Below are 20,673 nucleotides of genomic sequence, written 5' to 3' on the forward strand. Positions count from 1 at the left end.
TTTTGTCAGTTGAAGCCAATTGAAGTCTATCTAATAGTGCCAAGTTAGAACAGGCACTTCAAAGCTCTTTATACTGTAAGGTTAAATCACACCAGTATTAAAGAGAAAACCCCAGCAATCAAATGATCTCCTATGAGTAAGCACTAAGGCGACAGTGGGAGGAAAAACTCACTTTTAACAGAGAGAAACCTCCAGCAGAACCAGACTCATAGGAGCAGCCATCTGCTGCGACTGGCTGTGGGATAGTTGTGATGTCATTATGTTAAGGATATGAATTCATGTGAAAATGTTGCTATAGCAAGTGGTGTTTGTTTGCTAGAATTAGTGATTGAACTAATTAGATCTTTTCATGCCGAAGAATATTATAAGTGCAATTGTCAATACATGGAAGAAAAAAATTATAACAATTGCACAACAATGTGCACATAAGAATCTTCTCAGTGTAGGAATTAGGGATGAAATTCGTCTGTGGGTCCGGGGAAACATACGCCGAGTAATTGCCGAACACAGATTGAACAATAAGGTAAACGGACTCCACAAATAGTAAGGATGGGCCTGATGACGAAAAGTACTCCTTGTCCCAGAGACTCAACTGGAGCTCTAATAAATGAATACAAAGCTGAAAGATTTCTGTAAACTCTGGAAAAAATACTTGCATTGCTCGTTTGTTCATTCTCCTCAGATCTGTTAATATCTGAAGTTCTGGAGGGTAAACATTGAATAAATCAGTGCTGTAACTGTCACTAGTTGAAGTGTCTTCATCAGAGTGTTCATATAAACAGTGGTTGTAGGAACCTCAGCTGTTTCAGAAGGTGACTGTTCATTTTCATGTATATCTACAGAAACACTGTCTGTAGGAACCTGTGTTTCACTGGTGGGAGACTGTTCATCTTCAGAGTTGTTCATATGAACACTGGTTGTAGGAACCTCAGCTGTTTCAGAGGGGGACTGTTCGTTTCTTTCCTCACTTTCAGGTGTCAAATTTAATCTTTGTTCCCTTGTTGTGTTTTCAGGTTCAAACAAGAATGCCCAGTCGGGTTTATTATACCGGTCCCTCGAATCTACAAATTGTTTTGATGTGGGTGATTGTTCTTTTTCATCTGTGTTTAGAGAAACACTGGGTGTGGGAACATCAGATGTTTCTCTTTTGCTCATAGACTCTGGAGTTTACAAGAGGATAAAGAGCTGCAATCATTTTGTGAACTTGGATGTACTAGTTTCTGCTTCCTTCTTTGAGAATTCTCTTTAGATATATGAATCTCTGATGGTTCAGTAAGGAGGATGGTCGACTGTTCATTTTCATTGGTGTTTACGGAAACACTGGTTGTAGGAACCTCAGCTCTTTCAGAAGTGGGTGGCGGTTCAGTTTCACTAGTGGGGGAGGTAAATGGTGCACGACCAATATTAAGGATTTGGCTAGTGACAGAAATGACTCCCCGGCCCACAGACTCAACTGGAGCCATAATAAAGGAAGAAAGAGCTGAAAGGCTTGTTTGAACTCGGGAAAAAATAGTTTTTCTTTCCTCTTGTTGAAAATTATCCTCAGATCCATCAGTATCTGAAGGTTCAGGAAGGACAGCACTGACTGAATCAATGCTGTTACTCTCATTGGTGGGACACTTTTCATTGACGTTTACAGAAACACTGCTTGTGGGAACCTCTGTTGTTTCAGAGGTGGGTAACTGTTCATTTCTGGAATCAATAATCGGGAAAACAGGTCCATCATCTTCAAAATAATATTCTGTACAATCAAAGACATCAGTATCTGAAGGAATTGTATGACTGTACTGGTCTCTTGGTTCGGGATTTTCACAGACACCACTACTTGTAGGAACCTCAGTTGTTTCAGAGGTGGTTAACTGTTCATTTCCGGAATCAATAATCGGGAAAACGGGCCCATCATCTTCAAAATAATATTCTGTACAATCAAAGACATCAGTATCTGAAGGAATTGTATGACTGTACTGGTCATTTGGTTGGGGATTTTCGGGAACCTCAGTTGTTTCAGAGGTGGGTAACTGTTCATCTCTGGAATCGAAAATCGGTAAAAGGAACCCATCAGGCTCAAAATAACAGCTGTCAAGCTCCTCAAAGCCATCAGTATCTGAAGAAGTTGTGCGGCCGAATACTGAGCGCCACATTTTTATAGACAGATTGGGTTGTCAATTTTTAGAAGCCTACTGAATTGATAATTTTTTTTTTTTTTTAATGTGTCTTTAACGCTAGGAACAGTTAGTTGTTGCCTTGCCTAATTGATAAAGAAGGTATAGTGAAACCTTTAGATTGTTTTTTATAAGCCTACTGAATCAGTAAATTAATTTTGTTAAAATGTGTTTTCAACGCTAGGTGCTGTTGGTGCAGTGGTTGTTACCATGTATTTAAGCCCTCACAAGCCTTTAACTTCAAAGGAAAACGTGCTGTGATGTCACAGTGGGCGTGGCTTTGAGTTTCATTCATACCCAGCTCGTTTAGAACGTTCACGTGATGTGCTCTGAACATTAGTATAGGGCTTTGGAGCGTGATGTCACGGGGGTGGGCGTGGAAAGGATTTTGGCCTGATCCGCCATGTTCGGGGTCTAAGCGCAAGCGATGAAGGAGCGAAAGCACATCCATGGTTCGTACTTGCTGTGTGGTCGGCTGCAATGTTCGATCTTACGGTCGGCTGCAATGTTCGATCTTACGGTCGGCTGCAATGTTCGATCTTACGGTCGGCACGGGAATAAGCTTGGGTTGTCTTTTTATGCTTTCCCAAGCTGGAAGCAACATCAAGGAGCTCAGGTATCGGATGTTACCAAACGAAGGCGTCGAGCCTGGATAGCAGCCGTGAGACGAGCTGATATCAAGCATATCATATAAACTAGACCCATTGACCCATTTACTTTCTTTAAGTGGATTTCAGAGGCTGTACTTTTTAAGAGGCTCTGAAATGTACTCAAAAAGTAAAGAAGTTTAATCGGTATAATACTTCAACTTTTACTGGAGTATTTCTTAACACTAATAACTGTATGACTTGTACCGAATAGCTGTACTTTTGCCACCTCTGATCACACCAGATATGCAAGTGGATGAGATCATTAGACTTGTAGTCAAGACCGCCTAAACCAAGACCAAGACCAGAGGGTATCGAGACCAAGACAAAGTTGAGACGAGACCGAGACAAAAAAGTATTTAAACTGCAGCCATATGCTGCTTCGTTTACAGGTGTCAGGCATATTTATGTGTTTTTGCGATGCACTCGCACAGCCCTCCTCACCGCTGTCTACTGTCTCACTCACTTACTGAGAAGACAGACGCACACTCCACTTGACTGCCACGTCTCTCACCCTCTCTGTTTTTCACATAATGATATTATCCTATATCCTCGCATGTGATTGGCCACAATATGGAGGGATTGGAGCATAGCTGAGCCACTGTGTGAGAGCTGAGCAGCGAAAGGAAATAAAGTGAGGAGCCGGTGTTGTGCCAAAAAGTGATTGTCTGCCAAAAACTGATTTCCAGTGTTTCTGTGTATTTTTTATGTGTAATATCTTTGCGTATGTTCGTAAATAGACTTCGGTGAACAGGGTTTACAAAGGGGTTATATAGAGAATTAAAAAATTAGCTGTTTTTTAAGTATCTTTACAACTTGTACTTACATTATAACCAATCAGGTCCTTTATCCCACTTAAAATATTTTTACAGAACTATTGTAATATTTGCCATTTCTGCTGTCCTGTTGGGCAACTTACTCTTACAAAATACATTTTTAATGTTAATGAGATTTTTTTACTGCATAAATAAAGGTTATATTAAAGTCACTGCCAAAACTGATTGCGGCTTCTATCTTGTTACAAGAATGTTGTTTGTGGCTCAAGATGACTTTATGTCATCCATAAGGGATGCATTTGACATATGTTTAACATATTATAGCCCAACAACTTACTTATAGCACTTTAAATATAGGCAATCACTTTTGGCAAATACCGGAAATCAGTTTTTGGCAGACAATCACTTTTTGGCACAACACCGGCTCTCGCTCAATGGGAGTCGACTCTTCTGATTTACTACAAAGCATTCTCTAAGCACGGCTCTTAGAGCTGATGCTTTTGCGCATGACACATTTTCAAACGTTGAACGCAAAAATATATATTGTATTCTGAAGTAGAGTCAATGTCAGCAAAAATCTGATAAATACGCAGTCTAAATGAAGGTATTATAAATTCATCTTTACTCTGCCTTCTTGAAAGGCTTTCTGAGTTTTTGTACATGCAGCCAGTAAAAACACTGTAGAAATCACCAGTTAATCTTTGCGTATTTGCTACTCCTCCATCGAAAGTCTCATCAATAGAATATGAATGATGAAAAAGACATGACAGATAACACAATCTGATATTAAGAACAAAACGTATTGCCCCTTATCAAGCCTATTTAATCTGGCAAGCATTAGCATTTGGCATTTGAGAAGGAAGTTACTGATGAATGTAAACGTTGAGTAAAGGGACCTCTAGTGGCTGTCAGTACCCATACGGGTAAACACTGCATTTGTTTTAATGAAGAGCTTAAATTTTCTGTTTAAAACCAGGGAAACCAATATAAATAGGTCTATGACTTAAAAATAAACTTTAAAATAACCTTATCAGAAAGACTTTAAAAAAACAAAAACAAAAAGATCAAAACACTGGCTTCTAATCACCGATGTTGCTTAAATGCAATCTTTGGCCTGAATCTAGTTCTACATGACACTAAAATCAAGAGGTTTTATCCTGTGCACAGTGCTACGGCCACTCAGCACAGTCACATTTGTTACAAGAATAATCTGTTAAAAGCCACATATTATTCTTACAATTATGGGCTATAATTGTAACCCATTAAGCTTTAGCACTTACCCTGGTATAGAAAAATAAAAACACACACACAATCCATTATTTATTGATTGATTGATAGATTTTTTATTTTTTCAATGTTTTGTCAGTTGAAGCCAATTGAAGTGTATCTAATAGTGCCAAGTTACAACAGGCACTTCAAAGCTCTTTATACTGTAAGGTTATAACCACACAGTATTAAAGAGAAACCCCCAGCAATCAAATGATCTCCTATGAGTAAGCACTAAGGCGACGGTGGGGAGGAAAAACTCACCTTTAACAGAGAGAAACCTCCAGCAGAACCAGACTCATAGGAGCAGCCATCTGCTTCGACTGGCTGGGGGATAGTTGTGATGTCATTATATGCTATGGATATTGAATTTCATTTGAAAGGTTTGTGTAAACTCTGGAAAAAATACTTATGTTGTTCGTTTTTTCATACTCTTCAGATCTGTTAATATCTGAAGGTTCTGGAAGGACACCATTTGTCATGGTCCTGAGTCTGCCGACTCAGTGTTTTGTGTTTCTTTGTGCTTTTGTTATTCTGAGTATGTATTCTGTTATTTGCCATTTGTTAGGGTTCTGTTCTGTGCCTGCCCTGGTCCCACTTCTGTGTTCTGTCTGTCTATGGTGTCACACTGTCTGCATGTGAATCTGTCTAAGTTTAGTGTCTCATCTAGTTCTCTCTGTCTGTGAGTTTCCTGTCTTATTCTGAAGGTCCCCTCTCATGTGAGTGTGTTCACTTTACGTTTCCCCTGTACTGTCGGCTCTGATTTCTCCCAGGTGTGTTGCCCTCTTGTCTCTCATCTCCGTGCTCTAACTAATAAATCAGTGCTCTAACTCTCACTTGTTGAAGTGTCTTCATCTTCGGAGTTGTTCATATAACCACTGCTTGGGGGAACCTGACCTGTTTCAAAGGGTGACTGCTTGTTTCTTTGCTGACCTTCAGGTGTGAAATTGAATCTTTGTACAGTCCCTTGGTCCCTTGTGTTCCGAGGTTTAAAGAAAGATGCCCAGCTGCGTACATTATTCATGACCCAGTTGTCTTTAAACATTTTTGAACCAATACTAGCTAGAGAAGGAGGGTTGTTTGTTTCATTTAAACAATACCTTTCCCCTGGCTGAGGTCTTTCACTATCACTGGTTGTGGGAACCTGGGCTTCACTGGTGGAAGACTGTTCATGTTCAAGGTTGTTCATATGAACACTGGTTATGGGAACCTCAGCTGTTTCAGAGGGAGACTGTTCGTTTCTTTCCTCACTTTCAGGTGTCAAATTTAATCTTTGTTCCCTTGTTGTGTTTTCAGGTTCAAACAAGAATGCCCAGTCGGGTGTATTATACCGGTCCCTCGAATCTACAAATTGTTTTGATGTGGGTGATTGTTCTTTTTCATCTGTGTTTAGAGAAACACTGGGTGTGGGAACCTCAGATGTTTCTCTTTTGCTCATAGACTCTGGAGTTGTACAAGAGGAATAAAGAGCTGCAATCATTTCGTGAACTCTGGATGTACTAGTTTCTGCTTCCTCTCTTTGAAAATTCTCTTTAGATATATGAATCTCTGATGGTTCAGTAAGGAGGATGGTCGACTGTTCCTTTTCATTGGTGTTTACAGAAACACTAGTTGTAGGAACCTCAGATGTTTCTCTTTTGCTGATAGACTCTGGAGTTGTACAAGAGGAATAAAGCGCTGCAATCATTTCGTGAACTCTGGATGTACTAGTTTCCGCTTCCTCTCTCTGAAAATTCTCTTCACCTATATTAATGTCTGATGGTTCAGTAAGGAGGATGGTCGACTGTTCATTTTCATTGGTGTTTACGGAAACACTGGTTGTAGGAACCTCAGCTGTTTCAGAAGTGGGTGGCGGTTCAGTTTCACTAGTGGGGGAGGTAAATGGTGCGCGACCAATATTAAGGATTTGGCTAGTGACAGAAATGACTCCCCGGCCCACAGACTCAACTGGAGCCATAATAAAGGAAGAAAGAGCTGAAAGGCTTGTTTGAACTTGGGAAAAAATAGTTTTTCTTTCCTCTTGTTGAAAATTCTCCTCAGATTCATCAGTATCTGAAGGTTCAGGAAGGACAGCACTGACTGAATCAATGCTGTTACTCTCATTGGTGGGACACTTTTCATTGACATTTACAGAAACACTGCTTGTTGGAACCTCTGTTGTTTCAGAGGTGGGTAACTGTTCATCTCCAGAATCAATAATTGGGAAATGGAGCCCATCGGGGTCTAAATAATATCCTAAACACTCAAAGAAATCAGTATCCGAAGAAATTGTATGACTGTACTGGTCTCTTGGTTCGGGATTTTCACAGACACCACTACTTGTAGGAACCTCAGTTGTTTCAGAGGTGGGTAACTGTTCATTTCCGGAATCAATAATCGGGAAAACGGGCCCATCATCTTCAAAATAATATTCTGTACAATCAAAGACATCAGTATCTGAAGGAATTGTATGACTGTACTGGTCTTTTGGTTCGGGATTTTCGGGAACCTCAGGTGTTTCAGAGGTGGGTAACTGTTCATCTCTGGAATCGAAAATCGGTAAAAGGAACCCATCAGGCTCAAAATAACAGCTGTCAAGCTCCTCAAAGCCATCAGTATCTGAAGAAGTTGTGCGGCCGAATACTGAGCGCCACATTTTTCTAGACAGATTGGGTTGTCAATTTTTAGAAGCCTACTGAATTGATAAATTTTTTTTTTTTTAATGTGTCTTTAACGCTAGGAACAGTTAGTTGTTGCCTTGCCTAATTGATAAAGAAGGTATAGTGAAACCTTTAGATTGTTTTTTATAAGCCTACTGAATCAGTAAATTAATTTTGTTAAAATGTGTTTTCAACGCTAGGTGCTGTTGGTGCAGTGGTTGTTACCATGTATTTAAGCCCTCACAAGCCTTTAACTTCAAAGGAAAACGTGCTGTGATGTCACAGTGGGCGTGGCTTTGAGTTTCATTCATACCCAGCTCGTTTAGAACGTTCACGTGATGTGCTCTGAACATTAGTATTAGCCATTAAGCTAACATTAATATTAACCGGCTGTTATCGGGGATTGGCAACCGGGAAAAGACAGGGTGTATCCGCTCCCGAGGTTGCGGATCTACTGTCTCACTCTCACTCATCCGGCCAGCATCCAGCCCTGGTAGGAGTTATTGAAGGCAAATGCTTTGTTTTTATTAAGAAACTTAATATTGTGGGAAACTGAGTTAGCATAAAGCACATTAGAGACTAGCATGGTGCTGTAACCCAGTATTAATTTATTATTTGATGTCTGATGTTCACTGTACGGTTACATTAAGGTTTATACACTACGCGCTACAGTTGCCTTTAAGTATTACGATGTTGTTGTTTCACGACTTTTTCACGACAGTCAACTTGGTAGCCAACTTGGGCGGGAGGAGGTTTAAGCACGCATGGCTTTCAGCTTTGGCAGAGCGAGCTTGTTTGAACTCACTGACATTTTTACACGTCATAGCCTTAAAGTCATTATTATCCATTCTTCCATATTTTATGCTTATTATTAAATTTCTGTATGTTATTATGTCATGACATATGATGTAACGCGGTGTTAAGAGCTGTTCTCTAATCGGGGCTATGCCGAATAAAACAACAGAATAGAATGTGCTTAGATAACAGGGGGCGGCTGCAGATCAAAAGAACAGGAAATGATTTGTAAGACTGAACAATAGAATTAGTAAAACTACTGGAGAGGGGTGACACAGGGCAGCCCCCCCACCCCCCACTTACTTTGCATTGGTAATAAAGAATGGATGAAAAATACTCCAGCCTCATCCGACTCTTTTCTCCAGCTGGGATGTCAAAAGGATAGGTGAGGTCAAGAAGAAGTAAACCTCAACAGCATTTGAGTCGGCACACTGTGGTGTTGCTTAACGTGAATGAGCTCACATGGCCTCTGGCTTAGGCAAAGCAAGCTTGAGTGAGCCCACTGTGAATTTTTTGCACTCGATAGCCTTCAAGTCACTGTTAATCCTCCATTCTAGGGAGTAGACGTTCTCTCAGTTTTACAAGATGGACCGTGTCCTGTCGTCTTGCCGGTACCCCTGAGAAGAGAGAGCGAGCAACAGCTGCTACAATTTCTGCTGGATCGTTGAGTGTTTGGATAAGTATCCAGACACATTTAGAGCTCTATGTGCATACACTTCATTTTTGTTTGCTGGTCGGCTTCTCTAATTTTCCTTCAAGCACCATTTAGAGACATTCGCTTGCAATTTGTTTTGGACATTATAGTTTTGTTTTCTTGGAGTGAGACAGGACTCAATAACTGAAACGACATAGGCACATATCCCAGGGTTAGGTACAAATGAGTTTAAACCACAACATCAGTGGAAGTGTTGTAACAGATACTAACATTTATTTTCATATTAGTTCTGATCATAAGTTAAAAGTGACAGAAATTTAGACTTCATCATACTCGTTCAATGGGAAATGTGATTATTGTTTCTGTTAAGTTAACTTCCCTTTAGATTTTGAATGCATGATGGATGAGAGAAAATTGATGATGATGTTGTGAGGCTGTCAAGGATTAACATGCTCCAGTACATAAAACCATACGAGAGATTGGACACAGGTGATAAATTGCTGTCAAACCCCAAATAGTCCTCTGTTGTTACTACTTCAGCTGTTATTCTTTGATAATCTGAAATATTGGTTGCAGATTTTTTTGATTCAGTGCCAAACCTGTTTTATTTGATGGAAAAACTCTGACATTTCCTAAAAACTGAGCTTGGAGAGAAACTAGCAATTAGAGGAGATAGGCAAGCTCTGTTGTCATTTTGTTAAGTAGTCTTGAAGACTAATAACTTAATTAGTTCCTGTGAAATTACACTTAAATTTTGCCATTAAATATTGCGTTTTCACATTCTCTAATTTTGTAATCGCAGTTCCCAACATTAGATGAGATAAACTTTTATTTGTCCCACACGTGGGAAATTTTTAGTCACGGCAGGAAGTACAAAAGCAGTAAAAAAAAATGAAGAGAAAAAAGAATAGAATAAGATAAACAGAATAACATACTCTACAAAATAGAAGACTATATACAATAGAATAAATACTATACAAATAGAATAAAGTATTTTGTTACATAGGGGAAATTGCACTTGGTGCCATTTCACAGCAGGGAGACGGGGTGAGAGTTACAATTTTGTATGCTGTGTGTGTGTCTGCACATGTGTGGTCCTCTGCAGAGACCATATTGTAGAGTCTTACAGCAGTTGGAAGGAAAGACCTGCGAAATCACTCCGTCCAACATCATGGGTGCCGCAGCCTGCCACTGAAGGAGCTGCTCATTCCTGTCAGAGTCTCCTGCATGGGGTGGGAGATGTTGTCCAACAGGGATGACAGCTTAGCCACCATTCTCCTGTCACCCACCACCTACACAGGGTCAGGGTCTAGAACAGAGCTGGCCCTTGGGATCAGCCTGTTCAGTCTCTTTCTTTCCCCAGCAGAGATCCTGCGCCCCAGCAGACCACACCGTAAAAGATGGCTGAGGTCACCACAGAGTCATAAAAGGTCTTCAGGAGTGGGCCCTTCACTCCAAAAGACCTGAGCGTCCGCTGCAGGTACAGCCTGCTCTGCCCTTTTTTGTAGAGAGCATCTGAATTGCGAGTCCAGTCCAGTACCTGTAGCTATTACACTCACATGTAGGGGATCTGTGCTCTCAGCAGGAATCTTTTGCAGCCGTGTCTGTGTGTGGTGGGGTGAGAGTATGAAGCACAAAAGCAGACCAGCACTTCAACTTCCTCTGGGTGGTGACAGAGCAACATAAACAGGGACTGAACAGTCGGTGAGTTAATACTAAATCTACATTATAAATGTAGATTTAAAAAAAAGACTCAGCTCTTCTTAAATAAGCTGTAGGATTTTAGTGAGTCGTAAAAATGTTTTCGATCAAAAATCTGTCTCAAAACACTAAACTATACCCTATACTTCACAGTTTTAAGGAATCATGGATATCAGTGATGATTATTACACATTTCCTACAATTATTGAGTCTACCTAAAAATGCGTGACATTTCTAAATGTAGTCACATCCCTATGAAACATGTTTGATTATCACCTGTAGTCACAGCTGGTGATAAAGTAATTAAAATCTCCAGCTTGCATGTGACAGCACTGCAGTTATTAATATTTAAAAATGGGGCATTCTGCACGATTAGTACTTTTTGGTACTCAAGTGTATTTTGATGCTAATATTTCAGGACATTGCGCTTGTTACGTTTTCATTTTCACCCCGGTTCTTTTTATTCCTCGGGCCTCCAGAGACGACACCGGAACTCAATATTTATTTCACAAAACCTTTATTCATCTTCAGTTACGCATGCACCTTCCAGAAGGGGAGATGTACAGGTGCAAGCATTCAGGGACAAGGGTAACAGACTTCTCTCTTTCCTATCTGTTCCATACAGTCCTAGCATCCCCCAACTGTAGCTTCCTGTCTCCTTTTATAACAGGCAGACCCCCAGTGTCAATAAATTCCTCTCCCGCTACACAATTACACACACTCTCAGGCCTATAGCTAAACCAAACTAAAACACACAGACATTCACAAATCCTTCCCTATTCCTCTGATCTACAGCTGGACCCTCTCATCTAAGCAAATTTAAGCACATTAGATTCTAATAATTGTTTTCTCCTACTCACATGCTGCATTGTCGAAGCTCTCTGGCCTTCCGGTTAGAATGACCGCTCAGTGTTTTATTCTGATCTGTTGCAGAACGATGACCCGGGTCCTCCGCGCTGTGCTGCCAGCACTCCTCCTCTGACATCTCCAAGCAGAAGTTCGGTCATCCCCATCAGAGGAGAGCAACAGCCAATCAGACTCTGGTTAGAGTCCAACTCTCTCAGCTGTTTCTCAGACATGCTGAGAGAACTCTCACAGGTCAAATGCACAAACCCGTCATCTGTACTTTGTCTTCCCCCTGCAGAGGAAAGGGGGGGGGGGGGGGGGACTGATCTTGGGACTGATCCCATCTCTCTGTGTTCTGGTGTGTCTCGTGTGTGTCTCCAGCCCATGAAGGTCCAGCAGGACTTGTTCGAGGAGCGCTCGAGTCTCCTGACCAGCTTCCTGTCCAGCAGCATCGCAGAGACCCAGGAAGTGCCTGACCACCCCCCACTCACTTTGGTTCCTGTGGAGACCAGACATTTGGATCACATGATCATCCCGGAAGTGGTCCGGATGGCGAGAGACTCTGGAGCAGAGCAGCAGCAGCGGAGGAGCCGGCAGAGGCGATGGAGATGCAGGTTCTCCAGACTCAGACGCCGCCGGCCAGCCCGCGGTGAGAAGGAGTCACATGGTGGAGACACGTGATCTCTCTCCATTCACAGCACGCCAGCAGTCGACTCAAGGTGGCCATTCAGGTTACAGAGACAACGATCACCTGACCTCCTACGGGACCCGTCAGGCAGACTTTACTGTAAAAGCTGCGGCTGAGGAGGGCTATGTGATGCGGTCGCCTGTAGGTGATTGGAGCTCAGTTTGGGCCTGTGCTAACATCAGCGGCTCTCTGACTTTTTCAGCCTGCGTGCAGTGTCCTCTGCAGCCAGGAGAGGGCGCTGTATCAGTTTGTACTTAACAGACTGAGAGCTGAGTCGTTCTCTTTATGTATTAGGAAGTTTGATCACACGTGTTTGAATGTGAATAACTCACAAATGGTCAAAAATGTTTTTATGATATTTTAATGTTTCCAACGAGTCTAATCTGATATCTCACATCAGTAACCTTCTCTAACCTGTCAGTTCAAATACTCGATGAAGCTCACACAGCTAAAGGAGGAAGGTGTCACGTGCGTGTGACTCAGTAACAGGTAACCCGCTGCGTTGTTCCTGCGGATGTGTTTAAATAAAGTTAGAAGAGACTAAGTGACAGAGAGCCGGCTTCAGTGACGACTCTGGGATTACACTTTAGATTATACAAACGATGACATCATAGAAACGTGACGCTGTGAAGATTAAATTGAAGTAAACAAGCTGCAACATGTAGAACAAATCAAACTGTGAACACAGTGGGTCACATTTAAACGTAGGCACCTCATTTGTCAGTTCTACTTGTCTTGGCGCCACCTGCTGGGACAGTGTAACGTGCTCTTCCTGTCGCTCTGTCAGCACTAATGCTGCATTTCCTGTGAGGTCTTCATAATAAAAGTCATGTGATGAAGTTCATAGTACTGCAAACGTAGGAGTACTGCACTACTTCCATCAGTTATCACTTTGTATTTGTTTGGAAGCTGTATGAACACATTTATAAACGTGTTATTCATATAAAGACACTTGTAAACATATCTGCAGTAACACACACGTGTGTATTTATGGGAGTGTTTCCCAGTAGCCACAGTGTTCCAGTAAAGCTGCTGTTGAGGACAGACTGGCCTCACTGGTTTGTGTTAATGAAACCTCCGTCTGCTCATGTTCCTGTACAGATTTGTGATGTGTTATTAAACTGCTGGTTTGCTGCAAACTGATTGGTTCAGAGCTGTCATGCCTTATCCAATATTTCCTCTTATTTTGAAAAGATTCCTCTTAATGGTTTGGCAGAATGTGATGCAGACCGAGCAGCAGATAGCAGCAGGTATTCAAACATTTTGCAGGGAAATCTTAGAGAGAAACTGTTTCCTCTGAGGGAAGGGTCATCGTGTCAGAGTGTGGACAGCCTCTCACATCAAAGAAGCTGAATCAATCAGATCTGAGAGCAAACTCGAACACAAAGATCACATCCAACTTTATTTATTCAGACTTTATTCAGCGGGCAGGTTGGTGTTCTGCACCATTTAGTGAAGTCTCTTCAGAGGTGTTTTTTGAAAAGTCCAAACGCATTCTCAAAGCGTTCATGTTTAATGAGCTATCAACTTGTGAAGTCTAAAACATACAATTTCACTCAGTTTTCTGCTGTTGCTGCAGGTTTAAATAGCATTTCGTTTTCATTCAAGCAGCTTTTAGCTTCCTGTAGTCTGCTGCTCCTGTGCTGGCATCCTCACACTGTGAGTAGGAGATGATTTTATTTTCCAAATATCTGAACTTTTAAATTTTCACTTCATTCAAAGCCACCCAGGACCGTATTGGGACCTTTGGTGGGCCTAATCCAGCCCCCGGGCTGCATGTTTGACTCTGTCAGGGTTTTATTTTAATTGTGTTTTATGTGTGGCGTCCATCGTGACCATATAGCTCAGTCGACTGCGCCATCCTGTGGTCACGTATCATATCTCAGGCAGTAACTGGCTGTGTGACTCAGCTTCTTCTCCTTGCCTGAACCAAAACAGGACACAATCACAGAGACACAACATGAGAAAGGCTGAAATGAAGCTGAACGATTCTCTATTCTAGTTTTGCGTTGTTGAATCACTGCCTGCAGCTGGCAGACAAATAAAAAGTGCTCAGAGTTACCACCACTTCTACTTGAGTAAATGTACTCAGTTACTTTTTCTTACTTCCTGTGAGCTTTGTGTGACAGTAGAACATGAAATCAATCTGCAGCTGTACTCACTGTGCGACTGTTTCCTGTCAGGTGATCATAAAACTGTCCGATCAGGTGACGGCGTGTCTGTCAGACCCGCGGCGCCCCGGCTCGTCCTCCGCTGGCCACGTCAACTCTCAGACTCTCAAACTACAACCTGAAGCACTGAGATAATTTACAGCAAATTAAAGTTTTACTTGAAGCGAGTGTAAATGATCGTGTTTAAAGAAAGTTTAAAAACCTTCCAAAATGAGCTGAAGCTATCAGCAGTGAAGGAACAGCCGATATTGCTTTACTACATCTGAAACCTCTTAAACCTCTGAGGTTGTCTGACTGCATTTGTGTCTGCAGGATGACATCAAGGCGTATGAGATCAGGTCAAGTTTCTGAACTCTGAGATCTACCAGCTGACCAAACGGTGGAGAAAAGCTCTGAGCAGGAAAAGGCCTTGATGGTGAAGGTTGGTCTGACACCATTTCTGTTCATCAAGGCTCTACTTTGGGTCCTGCCTTATTCGCACTCTATTTGTTGCCATTGGGTTCCATATTCTTGCAGTACAACATATCATTCCACTGCTTTGCTGATGATTTGCATATTTATCTGCCTTCAAAAGCAGGGTCAGACCGTCCCCAGCTCTTATAACGCTGCCTTGATGACATCAAACAGTGGACGCCGTTAAATTTTGTAAAGCTAAATTAAAATAAAAATGAAGTTGTCATTTTCGGCAACTTTGTCAATAATCACATCAATAGCGCTCTGGGCCCCCTTTCCTCCTTTTGTAAAACACGTGTAAAAAACCTCGGTGTCTACCTTGATGGTTCTTATAAATTGAATAAGCAGGTGAGTGCAGTAGTCCAGTCTTGCTTCTTTCAGTTAAGACAGCTAGCCAAGGTAAAGCCATACCTCCCGGCTAACGTCTTTGAATGTGTTATTCACCTTGTCCTTACTTGCAGATTGAACTACTGCAATTCATTGTATTTTGGTCTCGACCAGGCCTCCATTCATCGTCTTCAGATGGTCCAAAATGCAGCTGCTCGCCTGCTAACTGGTACCAAACGGAGAGAGCATATAACCCCAGTTTTAGCTTCTCTACACTGGCTTCCTGTCTCCTACAGGATCCAATTTAAACTTTTACTTTTTTTTTTCAAGTCGCTTAACGCCTGAGCCCCTTCTTACCTGTCTGAGCTCCCTTCTGTTTATGCTCCACGAAAAACCATGAGATCTAGCTCAAAATCAATGATGTCCATCCCACGGACTGATCTCAAATCTCGTGGTGATAGAGCCTTCTCTGTGGCAGGTCACAGACTTTGGAATAGTCTTCCCCTAAATATTAGATCTGCACAAACACTTGATCAATTTAAATGACTACTAAAGGCACATTTTTATGCCCTGGCTTTTAACGCACTATGACCCAAGCATTTTGGTCTTATTTAGTAGTCTAAGTTATTGTTTTCACTCTTTTATTGTCCTATCATTGTTTTATATTGTTATTATTGTTTTACATTGTTCCTTTTTAATGGCATTTTTATATTGTTAAGCGCTTTGTGCAGCATCGTCTGTCTGGAAATGTGCTATATAAATAAATTTGACATTGACCTTTGACCTTGACCTGAGTCCTGTGCTTGTGTGAAATAAGCCATAGTTTTTGTATTTTTAAATATTAACCCAATTTAATTGAGACAGTGTTTTGTATTATTTCACAATGTGAAAAATGTTGTGGAAAAAAATAAAATGTGGTTTAGTAGACAGCATGACCCCTTTCAGACTCACCCTTGTTCGCTTCAATGTAAAATAGTACAACTGCCTTCATTAAGCTGCATCATTTAAAAATGGTATCAGACAAGGTTAACAGTTCATCTGCATATTTTAATTCAACTTCTGGAGGATGCTTTTATGAATGACTCCCTTTTCCCAAGTCAAGGTTTTAATAGAGGTCACAGGAACAGCGCTGTTGTTTTGGATGCTGGAAACATGTTTTCTTTCACTCTGCCTGAGCTCAGTGTCTCAGTAACGGCTCCGCTTCATTGGTCTTTGCAGAGGTTTTGTTTTATTCACCAAAAATAAAATAACATGCCAAAGACCAGCCAGTAAAAACACTGTAAAAATCACCAGTTAATCTTTGCATATTTGCTACTCCTCCATCGAAGGTCTCATCAATAAAATATGAATGATGAAAAAGACATGACAGATAACATAATATGATATTAAGAGCAAAACGTATTGTCTCTTATCAAGCCTATTTAATCTGGCAAGCATTAGCATTTGGCATTTGAGAAGGAAGTTACTGATGAATGTAAACGTTGAGTAAAGAGACCTCTAGTGGCTGTCAGTCCCCGTACAGGTAAACACTGCATTTGTTTTAATGAAGAGTAAGAGCTTAGAATTTGTGTTTAAAACCAGGGAAACCAATTGACCCTGTGCACGAGAAAATGCTAACTTCCTGGTTTGAGACCGGATGTGGGGTTGTACATTTCCGGTAGCTTTACTTTGCGGTCAATCGCTACTGCGAAGATATACTCCAAAATTGATGTCCAAAACTCGAAAACGGAAAGATCGCGTTAAGTTACAAAAAGCAGAAGGTGGGAACACTCGCCACTGTTGTGTCATAAAAAATCTAATGATCAATTTTGACGTTTAAAGAGTTTAAATCGATCAGTTGTTTACATCACTCAACATAAGCAGAACTGCATCACTGCAGCAGAAGACACATCGTCCACATTCAGAAGCACATCTCTGTATAGTGACTGGTCTTATGATTTAAACAGGCAAATGTTCAGCATTCAAACTACAGGTGAAGAATAGTCAAACCAGATGTTTCCCGTTATGTCGATATCAGCTAGTCAAGTACACACCTACACAGCATGTTAAAGAACCGTGAAAAAAGCCACACAAAAAATGAACAATTGCTGGTAACGGTTTCTATACATTAGTATTTAAGAAGGGTATGTTGTGACTTACCTTTAAAATTACAGCGGTCCCTCGCTATAACGCGGTTCACATTTCACCTCGCTGTTTCGCGGATTTTTTAGTGCAAGTTTGCATGCTTATTTTTTTTTATGTCACATTGTGTCCTGCGTCCTGATCGCTGCAGACGATCTCCTCCGTGACATCTCTCCTGTACAGTACAGAATCGCTGCATCAATCGCTAGCAGTGTGACTCTGAAGTGCAGTGCTGTATGTCCACGAAACGTTTTGCACCGTCAAAAAATAAAATTGGCTACTTGATTTCACCTATCACTGGTTATTTTTAGAACATAATACCCGCGATAAACGAGGGACAGCTGAGAAATATAACATTTGAATCCCTTTTCTCTTTTGCTCTGAGGCGCAGGGATAAATATCGACAAGTCGATGAACATCATTTACAGATATATTGGGTAAATGCCCGAGACATCTATAGAAATGTAAATCGCCGCTTGATTTATTAATTTGCTTAACTTGTTTTGGACCGTAAACAGGGCGCGAATAGGACACCGGAAACAAAACTCCCCACAGGAGTTTCGGCACCGGAAGTAGCATATGCTAACGTGCACATAGTCAATATAAATAGGTTTATGACTTAAAAATAAACTTCAAAATAACCTTATCAGAAAGACTTTAAAACCCCCCAAAAACATCAAAACACTGGCTTCTAATCACCGATGTTACTTAAATGCAATCTTTGGCCTGAATCTAGTTCTGCATGACACTAAAATCAAGAGGTTTTATCCTGTGCACAGTGCTACGGCCACTCAGCATATTCACATTTGTTACAAGAATAATCTGTTAAAAGCCAGATATTATTCTTACAATTATGGCTATATTTTAAGAGCATTAAAGTTATATAAAAAATTAACAGTGTAAATGCAAATTCCTTGCTGACAGTTTAACCAAAAGGCATTTCCACTGGAAATTTTCCGACAAATTGGCCGACATATCCTCAGCATAACCATGTATAATATCCACAAAACTTAAAAAGAGGTTATACACACACAATACGGTAATATTATGTTGAAGCACAGTACGGCTGTGTCCCATTTCAGGGTCTGCACGCTTGAAGTACGTGCACTACGCGCACTACGTACGTGCATACTATAAGTACAAGAAGTGCGGAAGTGAGAGGTGTGTGAAATGGGACGGGGAACGGGGAAATCGACGGCGCATTTGGAGTATGCATTTGAAGAACACTTCGAATTGGGACAGCCGTCGTCGCGTGGCGGTGACGTAATCGCACTTGAAATGCGTACTTCAAGTGTGCAGACCCTGAATTGGGACACAGCGTACGTATCACTCCGCGAGGCTCCTTCCTACGATAGCCGCAATGCTCCGACAATCCATCAAGTGGTGCGGGTTCGTAGCTTAGCAAAGTCGTACTAAAACATTTGACAGATTTTCGAGCGCCATCTACCACATAAAATCGTTTCGAGGTCAGTAAACACAACCAGAATTCATACATAAGGCACACGGGATTATAAGGGACACTGTTGATTTTCAGAAAAATCAAAGGATTGATTTTAAGTGTGCTGTATTTTCCAAACAACACGGTAATAACGACGGCCCGCTGGCATGCTCTACCAAAACTAGTGCTTTGTTGTGTATCTGACGGACGAAAGCCAAACCAGTTCCACACCACTGAAGTTGCAGCATTTTTACAAACCAGTTCTGGTTCATCCGTTTCATTCCTATTGTTGCCCAACATTACACCGGTATTACCGTGAACGGTATGATATAGCCCAGCCCTAATGACTTGGTCAACCCTTGTTTAGAGGACAATTGTGAACTTTTATTCTCAAAGCATTTCATGTGGCCTTAAAGCTCTTAAGAATGGGATTAAGTTGCTGAACTCTGACCTTTGACATGCCAAAACAGTTGGTTTAGCTATAAACTTTGGCGTGTAACTGCGAGGAATTTATTGACAGCCTGTCATAATATGATGAGTTGGGCTGATTGTTGGGCTTCATTTCTGTACCGAACAGTTATTTCAAGAGTAGTTAGTAAATAACAATTAGCTAATGTTGTTCATGAGACTAAAATCATCTCACTGTGGTAATGTAAATATAATATGGCCAATATTATAGTTATTGTCAGATTATTATGATATATAGATATCTCTCTCTCTCTCTCTCTCTCTCTCTCTATATATATATATATATATATATATATATACAGTATATATAGATATACAGTATATATAGATATAGATATATATATAGACACAGAGGACGCCACAGACTTAAGATTTAAGTTCAAATCGAGCCCATAAATACCCCTCTGTAACGTTTTCGAGTGCTAGCTTTAACAAAGAGACAACAAGTTATCAGCAAACAAATAGATATTAAAAAGCAATGGGCAATAAACCATCAACGAGAATAGATACAGAAAATGTCAGGAGTGATTCCACTCCTGTAAATGAAGTGAGGCCACTGCTAGACGAACTGCTAAATAATGTTACACATGAGCAGTGGCAACAGTTTTGGTCTGGGCACGCCGAAAATGTCACCACGGAAAGGCCCTCAAATGAAACACAGACCGAGGATTATGCACAGCTGGTAAATCTCATTCAAGATCTGATTTTACAGGAAACAATAGAGAACGTAAACAACACAGTAAAAATTCCTCCACCACAAAGATTAATGTTGATCGTTCCAATAATGTCGAGATTAAAATCTTTACGTCTTCAATGAAATAGAGGAGACAGAGACATCTCCTGAACTTACACGGACCTCCAACACAGTTGACCCCAGACAGGAAATGCGACCTCTTATTTCACAGCAAACAACAGACAACGTGAACAACACAGTAGAAAATTCTTCTGGTCCCACAAATATTAATGTTAATATTAGCAAGAATGTCACAGTTATTCATGTTCACCTCCATAAAAACCCGAGATTCAATGAGGAGCCCAGAACTCCAACAGACAAGAAAGACCATGACGACACTCACGCTACAGGTGAAGCAGGAATCTCTGCTCAACATGAAGCCAGCATGCAAAATCAATCCAAAGAATACCCTTCGGCAGCAAAGGATGAATTGTCTCAAAACAAAGAAAAATACAGATTTTTTGTGGAGACATGTATGGAAGAACTAGTTAATTGGGTTGTAAAAAAATCAGGCAAAGACATCAGTCTGGAAAGAGTTTGGGCCATCTATAGCAGGCTTAGCAAAAAAATCTGGGCTACAATCAGGGATGAAATTGATAAAATCCCGTTAAGGAAGTTCAAAAACTTCCACAAGGTGATTTTCAAAGCCCTGTGTGGAGAGTGGAAAGAGCCAGAAGCAGTTCTGCGATACAGGGAATTAAATGACCCAACAGTTGATGATGCGATTATTAGAATTTTCACACAGGAGGTAGCCAAACTATTGAAGAAACCAAGTTGCATATGTCGG

At 41.0% G+C, this 20,673-nt stretch overlaps 2 protein-coding genes and 2 long non-coding RNA genes across 4 annotated transcripts in view; 1 reads left to right on the forward strand and 3 right to left on the reverse strand.

Moving 5' to 3' along the window:
• Window positions 1-1,159, reverse strand: part of LOC146504157 (uncharacterized) — a 16,551-nt gene extending 15,392 nt beyond the window's left edge. The window contains exon 1 of the long non-coding RNA XR_014877826.1: window positions 928-1,159. This is a non-coding gene — a long non-coding RNA (uncharacterized LOC146504157). The remainder of the gene's footprint in view (window positions 1-927) is intronic.
• Window positions 1-20,673, reverse strand: part of LOC146504154 (C5a anaphylatoxin chemotactic receptor 1-like) — a 180,802-nt gene that overhangs the window by 60,790 nt on the left and 99,339 nt on the right. The window lies entirely within an intron of this gene.
• Window positions 11,633-12,168, forward strand: LOC146504159 (uncharacterized). Its single transcript, XM_085131116.1, has 2 exons — window positions 11,633-11,739; window positions 11,869-12,168. Exons 1-2 carry the CDS (start codon window positions 11,719-11,721, stop codon window positions 12,166-12,168), a joined length of 321 nt encoding a protein of 106 aa, XP_084987242.1. The 5' UTR covers window positions 11,633-11,718.
• Window positions 11,769-14,674, reverse strand: LOC146504160 (uncharacterized). Its single transcript, XR_014868769.1, has 2 exons — window positions 14,338-14,674; window positions 11,769-14,099 (listed from the first exon to the last, which is right to left on the reverse strand). It is a non-coding gene; the product is annotated as an uncharacterized LOC146504160 (long non-coding RNA).

Source organism: Neolamprologus multifasciatus, chromosome 14, assembly GCF_963576455.1.
Source record: "Neolamprologus multifasciatus chromosome 14, fNeoMul1.2, whole genome shotgun sequence".
In the NCBI taxonomy this organism is placed as follows: Eukaryota; Metazoa; Chordata; class Actinopteri; order Cichliformes; family Cichlidae; genus Neolamprologus; species Neolamprologus multifasciatus.